At 42.9% G+C, this 23,551-nt stretch overlaps 1 protein-coding gene across 1 annotated transcript in view; it reads right to left on the bottom strand.

Annotated features, from left to right (window-relative positions):
• The window catches only part of EZR (ezrin), a 38,096-nt gene extending 17,665 nt beyond the window's left edge, over window positions 1-20,431 (bottom strand). Inside the window, exons 1-2 of the mRNA XM_005490247.4 lie at window positions 19,955-20,431; window positions 2,520-2,603 (exon numbers count right to left, since the gene is read on the bottom strand). Coding sequence (XP_005490304.1) covers window positions 2,520-2,603; window positions 19,955-19,966 — 96 coding nt within the window. The 5' untranslated portion in view covers window positions 19,967-20,431. The remainder of the gene's footprint in view (window positions 1-2,519; window positions 2,604-19,954) is intronic.
• Between the last annotated feature and the right edge of the window lie 3,120 nt (window positions 20,432-23,551).

The raw sequence follows: 23,551 nt of genomic DNA, 5'->3' as shown, positions 1-23,551 counted from the left end.
CAAGGTATGAAATATGGATAAGAATTTCCAATCACAGGTTTTAAATCCATGCCATGGGATGTAAGGATCAAATCTCCACGAGGTGTAGGTCTATCCCAATAGTGGACTAATCATTCTTCAGAAATCCCTAAGTATCCAGACAGCAAGCTAAAATAGAAGTATCTTGAATCTGAAACATCCTGCCTTTTCCATGTTCTCGGGATTTTGAACTTCTCAGCTGAAAGCAGAGAAAGTAGTTTCCCTTCTGCCAGAGAGATGACCCTGACTCTGAACAGATCTAAGCATTAGTTAATATATATGGAGGAGGGAAGTACTTGTTGAATGCTTGTCATAAGGACAGACTTAGAGTCTAACCTAAAGCATGGCTTTTTAAAACCTGGCTTTCAGTAATTTGGATTTTCATACTGATGGAAATAAAATCCATTTTCTCTGTTTTGGATCAACATGAAAGGGCCAGGGGAAGAAGTTACTCTGATGCCATGGTGATCAGCATGAATGGAATCATCAAATGATAGAATGGCCTGGGTTGGAAGGGACCTTAAAGATCATCTAGTTCCACCCCCTGCCATGTACAGGGACACCTTACACTAGACCAGATTGCTCAGAGTTCCATCCAAGCAGGCCTTAAACACTTCCAAGGTTAGGGCATCTACACCTTGTCTGGACAGCCTGTTCCAGTGCTTCACTACCAACACAGTAAAGAATTTTTCCCTTATATCTAATCTAAAGATGCTTCTTTCAGTTTGAATCCATTCCCCCTTGCCCTGTCACTACACGCCCTTGTAAATAGTCTCTCTCCAACTTTTTTTAGGGCTCCTTTCAGGCACTGGAAGGCTGCAGTTAGGTCACCCCCAAGCCTTCTCTTCTCCAGGCTGAATAATCCCAATTCTCAGCCTTTCCTCATAGCAGAGGTGATCCATCTCCCTAATCAACTTGGTGACTCTCCTCTGGAAGATCACGCAGCAGGTACTGTTTCCATAAAAATGCAGGTTTCAAATGCACTTCAGCAAATCTCCTTTCACAGAATCATAAAATATTCTGAGGGAAGGGACCAACAAGGATCATCAAGCTCAACTCTAAGATGAATGAACCATATGGGGATTGAACCCTTGGCCTCTGTGTTCAATGAATACTTGATGTTTATCCCACATCAGTAGTAATCAAAAGGAATTAAAGTTAGATTTAATGCTAAACACAAGCTGGACTACTCAGTTTTGTACTGTGAAGCTCTGCAGTGATTAGTATTTGATTTCCTTCTCTTATTCCTTTCAAGAACTCACTAAAAGTTTTTTCTGTTTGTTTGTTGAGGGTTTGGAATTTTTATTTATTTTTAACTGATTTGTGGGTTGTTTGTTTGGGGTTTCTTTTCTGGATCTTTTGAAGTACTTGTCAATGCACAACTGCCTTAAGGTCTAGCAAGTTCTAGTTAACTCACTGAAACAAGAATTGTACCAACAATACCCAGAAGGAATGGACATTGTTTAGCCAATACTGCCTACCTGAGCAGCAGTAGCTACTCAAGTACAACCACCCTTAGCTATCAAGGTTAGTGGGTACAAGGGAAGAAGTACAAATAACAGTTTGTGAACACGTTAAAATGTGTGACTGAAGTCTGCATAGACCAATTCTTGTTTTTCAGGTCTACAGCAGAAATGGTTAGAAGCAATTCTTTTCTTTTTCTTTTTTTTTTTGAGTTGCAGAGCAGTAGGTAAATTTTTTTCTGCTAAAATCTAGGCCTTGCTTCAGTTTTATAACAGCAAGCTACTTAAGTTGATAATAACAAAGTTTCACAAATAGCACACAGTTTGTTTTAGCTGTCTTTATCTGATCTTTGCAGGTCCATCTTCAAATAGACCTGAATATTGTTAAAGCAGTAACAGGAAGAATACAGGAGGACAGTCTTGGCCACTCAAGCTCTCCACTTCCCTGGGAATCCCTGAAGGCAGGGATCCCTGCACCAATCTCTGCTCCATCCTGCTGCACAGGGGCTTCTTACGAGGCATGCTGTCTGTAAATACTGCACAGAGATCACAAACTCTTCTGATTTTCCAGGATTTTGGCAAACTCAAACACCTGTGCTAACTCAAACCCAGCATTTGAATGAATGAATGCAGCCATGCCAACGCCCTCATCAGCCACCTGAAGACCTAATTCTGAACAGTTTTATGCACAAGAGCAACATTTCAACCTTAAAAGTTAAGAACTATGTAAGAGTTAAGCAGTATTTCAAAGCAAGAGGTACATTTTTACATGTTAGTTATGCTGTCTAAATATTTTAGACAGTTCATCATCCAACATGCTAGGAAGACAGGTTTCACTGGAACATAACATACCTGCAAGGGTTTTTGCTTTTTTCTTTTACTGTGATGGAATTTAGAGATCTTAGTTCAGATTGGGGCCGTTTGATTAGGAGATAGGTAAAAGAAAGATAGGTTTGGAATCCAGTCTTAAGAAAACACTACAGTCCAAAACATACTCCAAAATTAAACAACAAGAGCCCACAGGAACCCTTCACTGACCTGGTCGAAGAGCTGTTTGCCTGTAGTGTTTGGCTGGATGGCAAACTCCAGCTCTGCATCCATAGTAACAACTCGAACGTTGATCTAGGGAAAAAAACAAAAAGCATTGTTTAAGATGCATTCAAAGTTACTTCTAGGTGTTAACAGAGTCCTTTGTGTACAAGAGTCTCCATGCTTTGATGCACTCCTGTAACCTCTATAATAAACACACTTAGGCCTCAATTAGAATCGTGTTATCACACCAGCAAACTTAATTGGGGCACTCATTCTGCTGTTTTAACCAAATTGCTCCACAGGTTTTCTTACTCAACACAGGATTGGACAGATCTTCTGGTTCAACAGGAGGGTATTTTAGACCCGACCCTTTCCAGGCCTAAACCCTCCTGGACTAAGAGCTACTGTGGATACACATTATAGCTGCCTGCAGGCCATCCCTTGGATTACGAAAGGCCCTAATGACTAAATTAAATTTAAGACTTATAATTTAACTTCCATTTATATTAGAGCTGGAATTAATCTGAGGTTTTAAAGGCAAAAGGCGGCAGATTATTCTTATAAAGCAATCAGCATTAACCTGATAAACGTTCATTCTTTCCCTCATAAAAATCTGTTCAGCACATAAAAACAGCAGTAACAGGTACTGAATGATTCTACAGGGCAGGAGTTCAATAAGCCCTTGCTGTCAGTGAAGAAACAACATAACTAGATTTACTGCAATGGCACTAGACTGCAAGAGAGAGGTTACTACTAAATGCAGAAGGCAAAGTGTTTAATGACTAGAAAAAGTCTATTAGCAGTTAATCAGGATGCAAAAGCAGCAACTAATCTTGCAGGGAATGGCATAAGGACAAGTAAAATGGCAAATCGGGAAAGGATTATCTCCAACTGTTCTGAATACAGCTTGTAATATTATACTACTTCTCAAAAAGCACAACAATCCCAAAAGAAATCTAAAAATCCCAAATATGTATGACTGTATAGTACAGCTTTGCTACAAGGCCAGACAACATGTAAGGTACAGGCAGATGAGATTTCTTGACAATTTCCCAACGATTTGGTAATGCCACATGACAGAAAGCCATGGTTAAGAGACCAGGACAGCCTGGCCCACATCTGAAGAAAAGAGAGGTAAAAGAGGAAGGAGAGGAATAGAATCGCTCACGACAAAGCTTTGGCCTTCAGCAGTTCCCAGCAACTTAATTATGAATGTTTAAACTCTAGGATAAATGTAAGGTGTAACAATGTTACAATTAACACAGAATTGGGAATAAAACAAGTTGCTTCAGCTAGTTTTAGTAAAATATATTTAAAAGCTTTGCACTCCTTTTTCAGTGAGACACAAAGTTTAACCAACCTTCTTCAGTTTAGTGGTGGACCTGTCAATGCTAGTTTAATGGCTGAACTTGTTCTTAGAGATATTTTCCAAACTAAATGATTCTATGAAGGCATCAAGTATCTTTATAGAGTTGTTTCTTTTCTTCTGCTCCCACATGACAGAGTATCCCCCCAAAGAAAGATGACTGAAGACACTTTCCAAGTCACAGGACCCCAGAACTAAACCAGAGAAGATGACTTAGTGATGCCGCTTTTAAGCTGTGTTTTTAAAGCACTGTCCTTTAAAAACATTCTTTAAATGCAAGATGGAAGAGCAAGCAAGAAGGTAAGAGGAGTTCTTGGAAAACCTAACTAGCATTTGAGATCATAATGGAGCACGGAGTTATGCTTAAGGTTTTCTTCCCATGCCTTAAGAAGCAAAGGTTTCCCAAGAAATTTTTCCAGTGTAGGAAGGTAGGGGAAGTTCAGATATCAAATTCTTTGGAACAGCAAGTCTGCAATTCAAAGATGTGACCTTAAAAAACACCTGTTGCTTAATCCCTCTCAACATTAAATCCCTAATCATATTCTAATCCCTTTCTACCCACTTCAAGAAAACATATGCTCATCATCTTAGTTTTGTGCTGAGCAAGTTATTTGTTCTTCTGGCTGAAACACCATAGAAGTGTAAAGTAAGTATCACTTTACAAGCTAAAGAACTTAAAGGAGGTGCTTCTTACTCCTTACCAGAAAACCTGCAGAATGCTGGCTGAGTACAAAATTCCAGCTCATACCAGCATGTATTTTCTTCTCTCTCTCCTTGGTGGTTATCTGCTAGTAAAAAAAGTTAAACTCCCTAGTCTTGCTTCACTAAACCCTCAAAGACTGTAGGATCAGCTATACAGTGAGCTATTTAGTGCATTTAGCTGCTACATATTTCATTAATTATTTTAGTATTAAGACCAAAAATTGTAGTCATCTGCTTTTCCACTTCAATCACTTAAAGTTGGGAGCATGCAGGAACATGACTACTTGGTTATCCAAAAAGCTTTCAAGGACACTTGTGGCCTGCAGTAAAGGTTAATTCCTGTGTCCTCTAAGGGCTGCATAACCATCAGGACAAAGAGGAATTTCCCTGGTGCCCTCGGACAAACTGCCAGCCACAAGACAGGCACAGCAAGAAGAGACCTTCTGTCCCTTCAATGAGTTGATGACTACCTGGAATATCCTTTGAATCTCCTTCCTGCCCTATTAAGCCCTCCTGCTTCTCATCTCCAAACCTTAGCCTTGACTTCATGAACATAATGATTTTAACAGCGTTTCTAAATGGATGTCCTACAACCACTCCATACATGCAAGCTTTTAGCCACAGAGAAACTCTTAGTAAAGCAGCAAACAGAGCTTAAGCCTCATGAAGCTCTGGTTCAGACAGCCTGAAGAAACCTCGATGTCTGCTCCGCTGAGAGTCGATCAGTTTGGCACTCGGCTCAGACCAGATGGAGCTCCCCACGGCGCCAAGACGATTAAATCAACACCTAATGTGCTAACCAATTCAGGCATTGTTGGGGAGGAGAACAACCAAAACTCAAACTCATTTCCATGAGCAACAAAAAGAGGAAGACGCAGTTAGGACAACTTGCACAAGTGAAGTCCTGCTCACCCTGTCGAGGCAAGGCATGTCCTTTATAAGATCCTACCAAATCCTGGCAGTAATCCAGGACAATGTGGAAGCCACAACCAAAATGAAAACAGCTTTTCATTTTTAAGAGCACAAGGGTGTGGAGAGAAGAGAACAGCTATAATAGATGAAATAAAGCTTATATTAAAAAATATGTGCTTTTATGCACAAAACACACTAAAAATCATGGACAGTAAGACGTAACTTCTTTCTTGATAGGCCAATGTCATAACACTTTATTATTCTGGGGGTTGGAAATAGAGTATATTTAAGGTCCTTTCCAACCTAAACTATTAAATAATTCTACTTTTATGTCTGAGGCGAACACACTTAAAATGACAAATAGGGCCCTTAAGGTTTCCTTGTGCATACAGAAACACTACAGAACACAAGTTTTTCCTCTTCCTGTCTTAGGATGCATAAAATTGCTAACAAATTTGATCCAGAAGGGAAAAAGCACACTGTTGAAAAGGCAATGCCATCTGCATTAAAATGAAAAACTCTCCACGAAGCTGAATAATTTAGTACACTGAAAGACTGAACACCAGTTCCATGACTTCATACTGGACTGTAACGTGCTAGCTACCTCACCAACTCCAACAAGAGAATAGAAGATGAAGGCCAGAGCTAGAGAGAACTTCAGAGTACAGTTTAAATGATTGTAACACTATAGAAGGCAATGGTAGTTAGAATGGAATCTTCTGTGCTTTAGCAATGCCCTTAAGTCATGCATTTGTTTCTTTTGTTGCCGATAAAACAACATCTTTTCTAATGCTAAGTCAGGAGATCAATCTGTGGGGCAGGTGCAGCCTTTCAGAGTCCATGCACAATACTAGAGTAACTTGAAAATCAAAGTGTCCTTTGAAAAACATTCAGAAAACACTCTCTTAAGGAGGCAACACACTGCCAAGCAGCTGAGTGGCACCACGTCTGTGGAAGGATCAAGACCCAGACAGGAACCCAAGAAGACATTGCCTCTTGAGCCCCATCCTCTCTCAAACACCCAGTTTTCAGGTGTGTTGGACACAGAAAAAACTACAGCTGTGTGTTCAAACATTGTATTCTTGAGCACGTATATGATTGCAGGCAACGGTACCATCCCTCTGCTGATACTGCAGCTCTACTGAAAAACACCCCACACTAAAGGGAAAAGGGCAGGGAGAACAGGGAAAAAACCCCACAGCTCTCAGACACACTATGCTATTGTGGATATTTTGCACTCTGACACATGTAATCGAATAGTTCACTTGCATGATAAAATAGTTCAGTGAAACCACGAAGTTGGGCAAGTCATTTAAATAAGAACATACAATTTAATTTCAGTAAATACATATGATAAAGGGCACTAAATACCAACTTTTACCCATTAACACAGGACAAACCGGTACTTAACTGTGTCACTTATCATTGTCATTAGGCAGGTCTAAATGCCTTAGACAATGCTCAGGAATGTTTTCTCCCCTTTCCAAGGAGGAAGAAAGACCCGAGTCTCCTAAACAGCAGGTTTCCAAGCTCGGTATCTTTCCAAGTGGTGGCAATTGGCAGTGGAGAAACCTAGATAGACATGCCTTGTTTCTTCAGTCACTGGATGTCTGGAAATCCCAGGAGTCACTGGTACATTTAAACAAATCAGCCACATTTTGAACTGCTGTTCTGCGCAGCACATTCTATGAAAAACAGTGTGCAGAGCTGCTAAGCCTTTGTGCACACACACCGACTGTGTGGATATGGACTTGCTTGTGCTGAAGGAATACAGAAATCTTGACAAGGAGGATGCAGTGGCATTAATAGTAATATTAAGAAAGTAGTAGCATTAATTCTCACTTCTGCAGGTCTGCTCTTTCACCAGGCAAGCAGCAACTACTAATGGAATAAATAACAGGCAAGCTTCTTGGCCTGGGCTGCAATGCATCTGCAAGGACAAAGTAATCTCATTTTGACCTTAGCAACCAGAGCTGTTCACAGACGCGTGGAGTGATTAAGTATCTGGTAATAGGAAAAACAACTTCATGCAGCAGCATCAGAAGGGCAACGAAACTGCTCTCTATTCTTCCACATTCCACTCAGTAGTGTTCATTGGTTCCAGGTCCAGCAACAAAGAAAGATATTGTCCTAACTGATGGAGTAATTGTTGTCCCAGCTCCTGGAAACTGTTATGGGAAAATTTTCAACTCTGAGGAGGGAAAAAAATCCTAGCAGCTTCAGAGCTCAGAGCTGATCTGCTAACACTTGAGTATCTGCATTCCTCCGTCCTGCATAAGTTACTTAAGTCAACAGGTAATGGTTCAGAGACTGTGCAGAGAAGACAACTCTGAGAAGGAAAGTAGTGCAAATAACACAGAAGCAACTGCGGAAATATTAGTTAAATTTATGGTATACTTCTGAAGAATGTACTTATGAACACCAGCATATCAAGAACACAACACCTGGAGACAATTCTGTTTCTTCTCTGACAGAATAACCTGCCTGACTGATCAAATAAAATCTAATAACATATTTGATGTGGTGCCATCCAACACAGACTAGGCATACAACAAATCTGAGCCATGTGAAATTACAACCAAATGACAAGCTGTGCACCTACGTTCTCCATAGCTTCTTTCAGAGCAGGAGACAAGTGTCATGAATATCAAGCAAATGGTCAATTCCATTTGCTGCTGCAGGATTGCCAAATTCCAGCTTCCCTCTCAGCTGTGCTCAGCACCTTCACCTTGCTGGAACTACAGCAGGGACACATATTCTGACCTTTTCATGTCAAGTCAAGGTCTTGAAAAGGGGGTGTGAGTGTGGTGGGATTGAGGGAAGAAGAAAAAGTTTTCTCACAATCCACTTACAAGATCATGAACAGAACCTAGTCAAGAACAAATAAGTCTTTTGGGAGGACAACACTGGAATTCAAGGATGTTGGTAGGTCTGAAAAATAGCTGCAAGTGTTACACTTGGAGAGGTGAGAATGGAGAAGAGGCAGAGATGAACAAATTACAGGCTTGCAAACAATGGGCTACAGCAGGACTGCAGAGAAGGATGTGGTTTATTATAATCCCCAGAAAAACACCACATTTCCTGGTGTGATGCTATTACATAGAGGGGGAAATTACATTCTTGAGTGTATTTGTCACCGGAAGCATTACAGCAGGTGACTGTTCTGCTCTGCCTGCCTCGATGACTTGCTAGATGGAATGCTGTCACCCAAATCTGAATGCTTCTTTTGCAAGGGGGCAAGTTAATCAAGGAAAGTCGACACTGACCTACAGGTCAAGTGTTTCTGGGTTGGTTGCCAGTTGGGATTTTTTTAATCTGTGTGTGTTTGAGGCTTTTTATTTGTTGGTGGAGGTTTTCTGTTTGTTTCAAACTAGATTTTATTTTAAAACATGTCAGTGATCCCTTTCCAAATGGGAGTTGTCTGAAACATGACATGTTTTATATAGAAGACTATAAAAACTCCTAAACCCACATGGAGGAAACCAGCAAAAAGCCATCTTATTGCAGGCTGGGTAATATGACAAGAAACAATAATTGCTGGAGTGGTAAGACATTATGATATTATGTAGCCACTTCCATGCAGCCTTCAGAAAACACAGGTCCAAGTCCTTTCCCGAGCTACATTTTCATGATTTAAAGGACGTCCAAGAACCTGAAATGAGAAGGCAAATGACAGACCACCATTTCTCTTCTGGGGGAAGGAGAATCTGGTTCCTATGGGAATGGGAGAGAACTGCACAGCCCAGCCATGAAGAAAGCCTTTCACAGCTCCTCCCCTGCTCCCATGGCAGAACCTTTCATGCAGTGCCTGCCTCACACGGAGCACTTCAGGGAGGGCAGCGGCAGCACAGCACAGCACAGCACAGCAGCCATGAGCCCTCCCCTGCACACAGTTTGCTGACAAGGAGGAACAGAGCCTCAGCAGCTCACAAAATGTGAATTTTAGACGGCCTCAGTGGCCTCCCCCTGGCTGACAAGGCAGGCTGGTGGCACCCACTTGACCGACCCATTTTCCCAGCATACCGTGCTAAATCGAAATACCCCTCTGTGAACTGAAGGACGTGTTCCATTTCAGATCGCATTGTGTTAAACATTGCTTCCTCATTGCAAATAAATGGGAACATTAAGTCACGTTCCAATGGAATTCCTCAGAGTCTATGAAGCAGTTAGGTACTGCTGCATTTGCAACAGGTAAAATCAGAGCCGAGCAGGCTGGTCTTTGTTCCTCAAAACCTTGCTTACCTTCCCAGGAGAGGGAGAAATACCACTGAGGTTCAATTGAGTTGTATATAATAACCTAGAATCCAGTAGTTACTTTAAAATTGTCCAGTACTGTTGTAAGCCTTAACTACTAGTCAGCTTTAATGCAGCAGCTTGCAGAATCATATTTTTGGGGGTACTAGCCCTCAGTATTTAAGGAGCAATAGCTGTATCAGTTATACTTAACTGAGATTTCTTAAGTTTAGTCAAGGCAATAGGAGTCCAGGTACTTGCTCTCATGTATGGTGAAAACCACAACTTCTTTTGCGGCAGTTTTTCGGAAGAGAAATAATGCACTTTGAGGGGAAGCCAAGAAAAACTTAGGAGCGAAATGTGAAAGCTAGACTTCTGGACGAAGTGGAGGGAGGGGGGTTCACGTGAGCAGGAAAACCTCCAATACCCAGATGTGGGGAGTCATCCAGAAATTCCAGTTTTAACAAAGTGGTAGAATTCTCAGAATGAACTTCCCCCTCCCTGCCTACACACACAAACAGGTCACAAGACAGCAAATCCATGGAGTTCAGTATTGCAGCCGTGCCACTTAACTCTTCTTTGTAATATAGCATGAAACTGTCCTTATAATTAAACGTGAACATAATCCTAGAAGGCAAATTCAAACTTTTTTAAGTTTAGATGTGCAGAAGATGCCAAACTAAATTACATGCCTATCTCAGTTCCCTTAATGAAGGCCTACTATCTCCTCTGTCAGCAGGTAATAACTGCATAGTAGGCATCTTCGTGACAAATCAAGAAGCAGCAATGGCTGCAATTCAGTTCTTTATCTTAGGTCAAGCAATGACACTTTGCATGCCAAGAGACCATGAAGATTTCATGCAGGTGTGGCAAGTGTGCAAGTGACAGTACATCTCTGATAGCCCTGGCTCCCAAATGCCTAGGCTCCAGACAGACTTCCAGCATTCTCCACCTCTGGTCAGCCCTGTACAGTTAACAATAACTGCTCAGTGAAACAGTAAAACCAAGCACTCTACCCAGAAAGAAAAAAAAAGATATTTAAGAATCTTTCTCCAGTCACTGAAGATTCCCCCCAACTCTTTCCCAACAAGCAAACAGCATCATTCTGTCTCAAGCCAGGAACAAGTTGAAAAGCTGAGAGACAGAGGCCTATCTAAAACTTTAAAATTCAATTATTTTTTTTAAATGCAAAATTCTCTAGGCACAGCTCTATGTTCTGGCAAGACATAAAGCAATGCAGAGTAAGTCTGAAAGGCCCCAGGATACTGCCCTTGAACAAAGCCCTGTACACTCAAGGAGCCCAGGTGTTTTTCATGCAAAACACTTGCCCTCACTCTGTGTGAGGGATGTAAGAATGATTTACTTTGAACACAATATTATGAAGAACTAGGAGGGCTTATGGTGTTTCATTGAAATACATTAATGTTCACTTTAAAGGCTCTCTGATGCTGTATAATACTCCATTAGCATTTTCAGAATATCTGTATACAAGCAGCAGTCTGCTCTTTAAAGGAGGAACACACAGCCAGTGACAACAGGCTCAACATAGCACCACTGCCTGGATGTGTCACTTGCCCTCAATGGATGCTAGGATGGATTTAGGAACACAGAGTGCAGCAACAATAGCTCCTTTGTACATAAAGAATAAATACAGAGGAAAGCTAGAGGCCACTGGATCAAACTCCTGCATACACAGACTGTTTTATCATGACAGCTGTTGCATCTAATTAAACATAATGAAGTTGTGAGACTAAGGCTTCACACATGAAGTTTACAGCAAGTCCCATAAACAATCCTCAAATAAGCTTTATTTCAAGAAGTTGCTCAGAACCCAGAATGGATCAGATCTTCTGCTGTCTTCCATCAGAAACACAGGCATGGGGCCAAGCGCAGATAATATAGAGTTTATCAAGTTTTATCATAATTGCAGGGTCTTCTAAATAATTTAACATCTCCACTATTTACACTACATAAAGGGGATTCTATCCTTCTGCAATCCCCTTGGGAGAATAGAAAAAAAATTAGTATCTTACAGTCTTGATCTGGAACACAAACATCATTTTATGGCTCTGCTTGGCTTTTTCACTTGGAAGCAACAAACACACAACAATTTCAGCAAACGGTGAACTCCACAGTACAAACTCACAACAACCAGGGCAGGATCTGAAGCTGTGAATAATCTAAATAAAAGCCACAATAGCCTTACAGCTTTCCCTGAATCTGAGGCACCAATACTGGTGCCTTTTATTCCAATGCTTATGCAGAGATGTATTTTCTAGAGGGCAATGTGCATGGAAAACCCAGTGCCATTATGGTCAGAAGTCTGACAGCAGGAACACAGCCTGACAGCACACAGCTCCCAACACTTTCAATAGACCCTGTGGTTGTTCTTCTGGGGTGGAAGAGCAGCACATTGCAATGGAACAGGGGGGGCTGAGAGAACACAAGGATTACCTGTGACTTACTCTCTCACAGGACTATGACCTGGGAGTTTAAGGCATCCAAGAAACAATTACTGGAGAAATATTCTCAGTAACTGTACTCTTCCCAGACAGAGATGTTACAGGGTGCAAAGCCATATTTTCATCAGATGTGAACTGGAAGAAGATCAAGGATGCTCAAATAATTACCATGCAAGGATCAACTAAGCTAGCTAGGACTTCTCAGTTTGGAACAAAATTAACTGAGGCAAGGATATAAGAGCATATAAACTCCTGAGCTACATGAACAGACTAGACAAGGAACATGTGTTCATGCAGCACCGTAGCAAAGAGGTTTGTAGATAACTTTACAAACAATGTGAAGGTTATCTAGGACACAGCCTTTGTTCAAGTATACTATGGACGCTGGAGTTCACAGGGTTTTAAAGCAAGACTGGCCAAGTTCACAGAAATCCATTTAGTAACTCATTATATAGGGCTTTTCAACCTCCAATACCTCAGAGGAAAGCACCAGTGCATATCTTTGAAATACTCTTCCTCAGGCATCAGCTTTTGGCCAACATCAGAGGGGTACTATTAGGCTACAAGGGCTTCTGCCTGACCTACAAGGCCAGCCATGTTCATATAGACATCAAAGTGCAGAAGGAGAATGAACTCCATTTACTTAGGGAGAAATAGCAGTGCAACAAGTCACACAAGGCCCAGTAATGATGTTTGTTCATTCTGCATTCTAGATACAAATCCTTTTGTCAGAGAGATTTTGGTTTGATATTCCACCCTTCTGTTTTACCTGTCCCATATCAGCCTCTTTCATTTTACTCAGGGACTTCAGTGGAACACACTTCATGGCATTTGTGAAATTTCTTAGTGGGGTTATGTGATGTGATCACCTCTGACAGCTCGATAATCTGATCTATGTGCAATACACTACAATGCTTCCACTTCTCAAGCAGGTACTTCAAACAGCATGCAACAGGCACTATTTGCTCCCAGATAAAGGTAGGTCATGGCAAGTCCTGGAATGTCACCTAAGCACAAAGGCATTGCTCTTGAACAGTTACAAATCATAGAGGAAAAGTGACTGCAAGGACTGGCAAAGGACCAAAGTACCCCTTCGTAACCCATAAAACAGCTTAAGGGCTCCTGAGATGAAACTCTTCCCCCTGCCCTCACTATCGACGTGTGATGGCAAACAAATATGCTCCAGTGGTTCCTGAAGTGTACCTTGGGCACAGTGACAGCAGATGAAGAACCTTTCAAGAGTTTGTCTGCACAGCTGTGACAGTTGTTATGGAGGAAGATCTACTCGCCCCCACACTGAGATCAGGGAGTATCAATTATGCAAATCACCCCACCACACACCACAGCTTGTGCAGCAGGAACTGTGTACAATCACTTATCTCTACAGAGACAAAAAGTTAAGCCAGCTAAGTGTACTCAGCTAGGTGTTGAAGAACAACTTTAGCTCCCACAAATAACTTTGAAGGCCAGAACTTACAGTACAGGCTTGAAGTCATCTACTGGGCTACACAGACAAAATTCAGGTGCCTGGGTTCAAAAGTGAGATTTTTTTAGTCCCTGCTTCTTTAGGTAGCAGAGAGCTCACAGACCTCTCTCTGCATCTACACAGCAGTGGTCTCTTGGCAGAATCGAGCCACTCTAGAGTTTTGTAAGCCTGCTCAAGATTCAGCAACAGGACATCCATCCACTCATCCCCAGATAATTCTCTCTCACACTCATTTCACACTGAGGTTAGTTAGAACAACTACAGCAAACATGAACTTCTTCAAGCAAAAACAAGAAAAGAAGAGATGGTGATAGTAACACCTCAGAGTTTTACACAATAGCTACAGCAGTTGCTCGTGAGAGGGAGAAGTAAATGCACACAAACTAAACAGGGCAGCCACGCACTCCCCTCTCAAAGGAAGCAAAAGGCTGCAGGCCTTGTGTAGGGGAGTTAGCATCTCTTCCACTGAGCCTACGCAGTAGGTAGCCAAATACGAGTCCATGGTCATCAGCAAGAGTTTTTCTTACTTAATTAGAAAGCAGAGTCCTGCATGTTAATTCCTGGAGTCAGGAGTTTTCTTTTTCCTTAATGGACAGCTATTACTATGAGGTGTCCATTGGCCTCAGCTGAGCACCTCAAAGATGAGAGCGGATGCAGAGAAGGCAAGTGAATTTCCCCACTATGAAGTAGGAACTAGAAAGAGAAACAAAATCTGGATCTGAACAGATGAGCAACATGGAGGCAGCAGGGTTAGTTGTTACACTGAGTTATGCCTTGTTTCCAGCCTCATATAGGAAAAATTCTCCTCTCCTAGGTGCATACACTGCTGTTTTTTGTAATTCCCAGCTCACAGAGTAAATGTTATCTGTTGCAGAAACAGGCTTGAAAGCAAGCACACAACACAGCTAAAAGCTAAAGCACATTACTTAACAGTGTGCAGCGAGGTTCAGTGATCCTGGGCAGCACTGCCTTCCATCAAGGTCAATCGAGTGATTATGGGATTTACAGGGCATGTAAAGCTCTCTGGGCACAGGGTGCCAAACAAGAATGACACTGATGTGGGAATCTTCAGTGGTCATCAAGAAGTCTTATTCTCAAAAAGTCCTGACATATCACAGCTTTTTTTTCCTGGACAAAGGAAGATGTTCATGTGGGTGGAGGAAGAGAACAGAACAGGAAGGCTTATCTCCCTCCTTCTGACCTTTAAGAAGGTTAAGAAATTCTTTAATTAGTGACTAACATAACAGTTAACACCCTTGGTTTCTCTGTAGCAGCTAACATCCCACAACAAACTGCCCTCGGAAATGCTTACTCAGCTTACACCGTAAATAAGGGTTTTGGCAAACTGTGAACTCATTCTCTTATAACTTTATTCACCTCCTTACATTTACTACTCATAGAATCCTCCACCTTTCTTTTGCAGCGAGTGACACATTTGGCAAATGTAAGGGAGTTCTGGCATTTGGCAAATGGAAGCTTCCTTGGGTTTCCATTTTGCCCCAGAGTGAGTATACATCTCCTGGTATCAAATACACCATACACCGTATCACATGATGGACTGCAACTGGTGCTTACAAGGGTAATATATTATTATTGATTAAATCTATAGCCATCCATAAGCTGAGAGTATTTTAATTGATTGTGAACACTTTAAGACATTAAAAAGTATTTTTATTTCAGTCCACTTACAGGAATCTGCTGTAAAGAGCTCTGAGATAAAACCCCTATGTGTAGTTAGAAAACAGATAGTGAAGAAAATTTGAGAAGATCTTGGAACAATGAATAATTTTAATTGTTTATATTTAGAAATAAATTCTTGTCCCTACACTTGCATATTTTCTTGGCTGGCTTATCAAAAACTTGTTAAATTTTAATGCCATAGTCTGCTCACAGACAGATAAAGGTTTGGCAGAAGACCTGTATTCTGAAAAAACAACTTGAAGACAGCACACATGTATATTCAACACCAAACAGGTACAGAGGACTTGTCTAACCACTTCATGCCTAGCACACACCAGCCCATTATTAACAACACAGGGCTGGGAAAACCCTTTTGAGACATCAGTTCCAGCTCCCCACTCCTACAGGCAGCAGCAATAAATTGTGTACTGTCAAATTTTATCTTAAGGATGTTAGGTCTTGGAATAGTCTAATAAGATCAACAAGGAAGGGGAAAAAAAAAATCTACCCACTCACAACCCCCTCCCCATACATGCTTAATTGTTCTAAAAGTTTAAAGTCTCTTAAACCACAAATTGTGCTTAAAGCAATTCTTTCTCCTCTTTGGCATTTAAATTCCTTACATTTTACTACACAGGTGAAGGAAGAGATAACTCCTTGAATTCTACCAGGCTGAAATAGCCAAGCACCCTCTTATCTTAAGGTGGAATTTCGTCTGTGGTCATCCCAAACCCATTCTCTAGGTTTTGCTTTGAATTTGTCCTGGGCACAGGTAAGTACCTTCATTAAAGGAAAGCTCTCACTAGAACCTTCTATTAATGCCTTCTGTTAGAAAAGCCCTACGCATTGCAGATGACATGAACAACAGGACAGTTATACCACTGATTAATCCATACACTGATTAATCCATCTCCTTCTAACCTGTTTAGTGAGGGACCTTCTTTCCCCACCCCTCCAAGTTTAACTCTATGCAAAGGGAGCTTATTACCCCAGTCCTTCAATCCCCTTTACATGTTGGCCCTCTGCATCAATAATGCTTCCCCCCCAGCAGCATGACATGAACAGATTTCATTAGTGTGCTCAGCTTTCTGACCACAGGCCATTAATAAAGGTATTTTAAAAAGGTGCCTCTGGATATTATTCACTCGTATTTTCTCTTTAGGACCAAAAGCTGCTAGACTGCACTTGCTGCTGTCCTCTCTTTACACAGTTTTATACACATTCACACAAGTATTAGAAGTTCTTGTGTGGTACCACATCAATCAAATGCTATGCTGCAAAGCTAACTTAATTTCTTGTGAAACTTTACATTTTGTTTTTTCCCTCCAAGAGGAAACAAAAAAACCCAAACCCAAACCAACCAAACAAAAAAAATCCACCTTCAATAAAGTAACCAAGAATGCTGGTAGATCAGATCAAATTAACAACTCTATAGACCCGAGATCACATTTCCTGCTCCTTCGGTAAGCACTGTTCATTAGCCCGCAGCCATGCTGTTCTGGCCACAATTTATTAGATTGGTTTGTTTTGCAAGAGGATATAATCCACCTAAAACACCATCAGAAATAAACTAGAACCATGAATCCAGGAAAATGCACAGAGCACACAGACACTCCAGTAATGAAATGAAGCAAGGCTGAGTAAGTAAGTTTATTTAGCGTTTCACTCATTTCCAGATAACACAGCAAGATTTGGACAAGATGACACCTTCTGCATTTCCTTACAAAATAATTCACCACCTGTAAAGCCTAATGAACCTCTGTACAGACTAGATAAAAATCATGCATCTGAACTGCTGATGAACTCCCAGCCATAAACCCTCATGAACTGGGTATAGGTTATATATTTATAGCTTACCTTGGAGAGACCTCATTACTTTGTAACTGTTACACATGGCAGAATGGCACTGTTAAATTACATATTAACACGTGTCTATATTAACAAATATACTTATTTCAGTATTATTTTCTAGACTTTTACTAAAATTTATTTTGAGCATGGTAAACATGCATCAGGTTCAACTAATTGTGACCAAATGTTACCACAGACTCGGGAAGTCAGCTTTCTAGCACTTCACTTTGGTACTCAATTAGGATACAAAATCACTAATGTCCTACTGTTAATGGATTTGCTAGTTCTTTACTGTAAAATAATAAATTACAAACATGATCCATAAGTTTCGTGGGCACATTTATAATTTTTGTTAAAACAATAGTTTCATGGAAAGGTTGAGCTTATTGGGTTGTGGATGGAGGGGCCAGAGGAGAAGGTGTTGCCAAAATTTTGCTTTCTGTCATCATAATCTTTACGTGTAAATAACTGATGACCAGTGTGTGAGACTTCACACAGCAGCATGAAGCCTGCCAAGCAATACCATATTTACTTATGCCATGTAGACAAGACACATGCAAACAAGCACAGGTAATAAATATTTAGTACCCATGCTAAATACCCAGCAGAAAAACACTGCTTCCCTGTGCATCCCAAGAGGTCGTGCTATCATTCCTCACACATGCCAAAGGCTGTTGTCACATTCGTCCTGAGCACAGTTCTGCCTCTGGAGTGACAGCTTTACATCCTCCCTCCATGCAAACTGACACGAATCCTATTTAGCTGTATTAAGATTAAGTGAGCTGAGTTGGGAAGGATCCAAATCCAGCCTCAGTCTAAAGCAGACAGAGTGAACAGTGTGTTTTACTAAAATAGCCTCTGCAAAATTCCTCTTTTCCATTTACAATAAAGTGGCAGTTAGCCCCACTGAACAGCAGATTAAATGAGGAAAAGGCTTATATTTACAAAGTATTGACACAGAATCCTGTCCATAAATCCCTGCCAGCAGGTCACATCTCAGAAGTCCTTACAGTGCTACTGTCCTTCCCCAGTGGATGGTGGTTTACACCATCCACCCCTGTTATTCACTGGCTACTCAGCTAAGAAACAAAGAAAAATCACCATCTCTGAGGGAGTACAAACCTAGCACTGCCAAGCAAAAGGATAAACACAGCTGTATTTTTTTAAGAGATTAAAGAGTTTTTGTACACCTATCCATGGCTTCCAGTGTGACTTAGTCCTAAACCAGGATTTCAGATTATTCTAACCAGGATATTTCAAGAAAGCACACTGTAATTAGCAAACAGCTAACAAGGCAGAAAGAGATTATTCACACACAACCTTTTATATCCATACTTTTAAATTATATATTTGCTTCCCCAGTTACAGAAGGGCACTCTCAGTTAGTTGTTATTATATGCAGCAATATATCACCTCTACTGATGAAATCCAACCAGAGAGACTGAAGATTTATCAGTTCTTAGGACTGAGCACAGTTTGGTTTTGGAGTGTTTTTGTCTTTTGTTGGGTAGGTTTTTGTTTTCTTTCTTTTTTTTTTTTTTGTAGGTTTATAGAAACTGCTATGTAAGTTAACTTAAATGCTTAAACAAAAAAAAGTTCAACTAACTTCAACGTTATGGTGATAAAACATCAATTACTTATTACCAAAGATAAGCTTGTTTGCTCTTATTTCACATTTCATTTAAGTGAGCTAATACACAAATCCTTCACTGCATTGCAATTTGAGAAATATTGCCTCTATTGAAAATAGATAGTAACAACAATCTGTTCTGATTATGCTCTTCAAAGTTCAAAAGTGCATCTGCTCCAACGACTGCTCGGAGCTCCGCATCAGGCACTTGGCTCCCCAAGGGAATTGCCGTCTCTAACCGGCACAGGAGCTGCAGACTTTGAAATAAAACAAACAAACCCACTACAAGGTCGGAGGAGGAGGCGCTGAGGAGGTGGTGGTGTCAAGAGAAAGAAGGAGGGATAAAAAGACCGTTCAATTGAAAAAAAAAAAAAATCCAACCAAAAAAGGAAACAGGTCTTCGATAATGACTGGTAAAGACCAGCGTGGAGAACTTTTTATTAAGAGTCCCTAGCATTTAGTTTCTAGATCGCAAAACAAGGAGGGAACAAGCTTTGTCCTATGTTTACAGATGCATACATGCTTCCTGTAGATAAATGCACAGGCCACAAGCATACTAAATGGCAGCGGCGCAGTTGTATCATTTCTCGTTAAGCGGGAGCGTGATGAAAGCTCCTCTTTCGAGAGTTACTCAGCAGCTCTGTGCATGTCTAGCACGGAAGCGCTGCACAAGACGGAGCAATCCCCCGCCTGATCTCTGGAGCACGAAGATCCGGGGCTCCGCGCTCCCTTTCCCGGTGGCGGGACGGCGAGGAGATCCCGCAGCCCACCCGAGATCCTCCGTCCCTCCCGCGGCCCTGCTCCCGCAGCAGCCGCCCTGGCGATCCCTCCGTCCCTCCCGCTCCGAGCGGCCGCTGATGTGGCTCCGGCGCGGGGTGCCCGCCGCTCCCTCCGGCGCCGCGCACAACTTCCCCGGGCGCTCGACTCCAAACGCCCCGTCCAGCCGCGGGGAGCAGGGACGGGGCTCAGCCCTTCCAGCGCGGCAAAAGCCCGCGCCGCGACACCCGGAGGTGCCCGCCCCGCCGAGCGCCCGGGCTCGGGCAAGTCCCCGACGCCCAGCGCCGGGCGGGCCCCGGTGCGGCCCCGCGGAGCGCCTCCCTCCCACCGCGCCCCGCTCACCGGCTTCGGCATTTTGAGGGCTGCTGGTGCTTCTGCTACTCCCGACACAAACGTTCATGCAGCGCCTGCCGCGCCTCTGCCGAGCGCCCCGTGCGGAGGAGGTGCAGGAGGAAGGAGCCGCTCCCGGCCACGGCGGCAGCGCAGCCCGCGAGTGCGGCGCCGGCCGCCCGGCGGCGGGTTAAGTACGGCAGGTGGGGCCCGGCCGTGACTCACCGCCGCCGGCCATTGCCCGCCGCTCCCCCCGGCGCCTGCCGAGCGCGGCACCGGCCTCGCCCAGCCGCGGGGCACCCCCGCCGGCTTCGCTTCGACGTGCCCGGCGCGCAGGGGGCACCGCGGCCCGCAGCCTCCGGCAGCCCCCGAGCCCCTCGCCGGGAGGGACGGCCGGGCGGGCGGGAGACAGGGGCGGGAGCGGCGCCGCCCCGACCCCCGGGCACGGCCGGGCTCCCGGGGCCTGTGCGGCCCCTCCGAGCCCGGCCCCGGCCCTGCTGGAGACCCCCGGCCCCGCCGCCCTGCCCTGCAACTGCCGGGGCCGCGCCGGGCTCGGCGCTTCCCAAGCCGGTGGATGGCGCGGGAAAAGCGTCCGTCCGGCACAGAGGTGATGCTTTGGGGATGGTCTGTAATAGTTGCTGTGTTTCTTGAAGTGCGAGGTCAGAAAATATGATTACTTAACAAAACACAGGCTTGCTTTGTGTAGTAAAGCATATTTTCAGTGATGTCAGCAAAAGAGAAAACTTTGAAAATGCGTCTAAACTCAGAAACTATAGAGTATACTTCAGGTGGTTCTAACTTTTTGTGAAGCTCAAAAAAGTTCATGCAAGTAGAGTAACAATGAATAAACACACACAGATAACAAAATTTGTGTCTCTGCCCCTTATTCCTTCTCCCTCCTCACCATGAGTGTAATGCACTTCTGTAGATAGTGCCTGCCAGGAGCTGCTGGCCTCCCTTGCATCTCCTTGCTTGGCTGGTCACAAGAGCACATTGATTTACATAGTCATGGGCAACGAGCGGCCTGTAGGACACAGCTCTTCCACTGCGCCAGCAATGGCACATAGCTGGGCTGTGAGACTGAGGAAATTGTGTAGCCTGTCCCCAAACCGCTGTCTGCAACACCCCACTTCAACCACTGTCTGTCTGTTTGGCATAGGACATAGGATGGGAACAGGGAGGCACAGAACAGGAGAATAACACCCACTACATGGAAAATTTATAGGGCAGGAGAGAGCCTGGGAAATATCAAGGGATGGTGACAAAAAGGATAGCCCAAACAATACAAGTCTTGCTTTGGCAGAGTTCCAAATGGTGTCTTCCCCCACAGAGTCCACCAAGCAGCACTTGGTTGTGCCACATTTAAATAAAAGAATCATTACTGTGTCAGGTCTGTGAAAGAAAGGGGAGGGGAACCCAGTTGGAGGCTGAGAGAATTCATGGTAGTGCTCCTTTCCTGTTGCATGATCCTCAGAGATTAGAGACGGCTTTAGCATCAAAACAGCCATGGGGGTGGCAGCTTGCAACAGCAGGTGAGAAGAAATAGTCTAAGCTGAACAGCTTTCAAGAAAAGGGCCATGGGATCAAACATCCTTGGGAAACAGATATGGCCTCCATTTTCAGTTGAAACAATTCCACTGAGATTTACTTGGGTCATGCTAATTTAACAAAATAAGCTGACACTCAGTTGGATTGGGTTAGTTTAACAGATATATGATTTGTGAAGACACTTGCTTTGCTCTTCTGTTAAACAATAAGTTTATGGTGGGATTTCATGCTTTATTCAGCAAGATGACACTGGAAATGAACCAGACCAAATTATCATAGTGCTTTGGGTAGGCTGCCAAGCACAAGGAACAACTGTTCCACGTAAGAAATACTGTAAGAACCCAGCTTCTGCAGCTCTCACTCAGAACCCTAAGTGACATTCTTAGATATTTGGGGAGGGACGAAAAAGGATAGAGATGAGATATTTTCATGCCATAGCTTTAAAATCCAGATTTGGCTGTGACTGGAAACAGAAAAGTCAAAACAAGTGTATGTGTCTGCATCCACTTGAAACAAAGCATTGCATGGATCTAGTGGGAAACCCATTTCCATTCTGGGAGATTTTCATTCCCAAAATCCTTTCCTGTCCATAGCTCAACATGAGCTCAGAGACCATCACCCTGGGTTTCATGTTGAAGAAACTCCAAGTCAGAGAGATGTCTCATTTAATACATCATATTTAGTCGGGTAAGTATTTGTTTCCATATGTTAGTTACATATCCAAGCTTAAAACCCTGTTTTTGTGGGATTTTTGTTGTTTTGGTTTGTTTTTTTCCTAACACTCACCATTGCTTCCTAAACACACAAACCTAGGGGCAAAAGGAATTTAGGTGACTAATAATTAAGTGTGGCAACGTACAATCTCTAGGTTCCTGTTTGCCACAGCACATAAACTTGTGCCATTCTCCCACAGACACCTGCAATCCATGGGGAAAGGCAGATACCTCAATGGCATCCATAACTACCAGCTTGCCCAATACCACTCCACCCAAAACCAGCCACTGTGAACATACTGAGCTTACACAGGAAGAATTGTCTTCAGTGGAAGGAACCAGAACAATTGCCAGCTTGAAGTGTTTGTTAGACACCCTTTGCTTCCTTCCTGGGCTTTTGCCTCGTGCTAGGCGTGCTTTCAAACCCTCTTGCCTGCAGAGCTCCGTACCTTATTGAAGACTTGGCTAGGTAGGTGTCTCTGTGACAGTACAAAACTCTCTTCTGCAGCTGGGTTGCTCAGCTCCTTCTTTGTTATTTCTCTCCCTGCCACTCCCCTAGAAGTATGGGAATGTATATAATGCAAGCCCCTTCTTCCCCTTTATACAGAAGTCTTCTCATCCTTCCAGACACAAAGCAGTTTCCCTCTGCTCCAGAGTGGGGGTAAAAGCCCTCAGTTCTCTGGATTTCCTGAGAGTGCCCTGAAAATCAGTATATTGAATTTTGAGAGTATGGGCATCGTGTATAATACTAAGCATTGTCTAAGAATGCTTAGAGACTGGATCCCCTTTGGAGTGTGTGTGAGGGAATACTGGAGAAGGCATGAAATCGGCACAAAACAATCAAACCACGTCAAGATATCCTGGGGCAGAAGTACAAATATAGAAAAAACAGATAGAAATATGCAATCTGGGGAAAATTCCACATCAAAACTCTATGGAACTTGGTTACTTCTAGATTTAGGCATTAGCTAAGCAAGAGAGAGCTTTTATGGCCACCCTAACCACATCATCTTCGGTCAGACCTCACAATTAAGCATAAGACCCAAATCAAAATGAAGCCTTTAAGTCACAGGATTAAGATCTGCTCTGATCCAGCACTTACTCTTAACCTGCTTTATTAAGAGGATAGCATTACCAACCATTTACAGGAATTAATAAGGCAGAGGAGGTGATGAAAGAATCCCGATTGCTCAGCAGGTCAGTAGCAGAACCCAGTTTCTGTCTTCTTCCCTGTAACAGTTCCTGTGACTTACTGACCCCTAACCAGACTGCGTCATCTCATCAAGTCTGCCTTCCCTGTTTTAGAGAGAAGACCAATTTGACTTTCCTGTTATACTTTAAGCTGTAA

Source organism: Zonotrichia albicollis, chromosome 3 (assembly GCF_047830755.1).
Source record: "Zonotrichia albicollis isolate bZonAlb1 chromosome 3, bZonAlb1.hap1, whole genome shotgun sequence".
Lineage (NCBI taxonomy): Eukaryota > Metazoa > Chordata > Aves > Passeriformes > Passerellidae > Zonotrichia > Zonotrichia albicollis.
The sequence above is the reverse complement of the archived record's forward strand: the minus strand, read 5'-3'. Positions and strand labels throughout refer to the sequence as shown.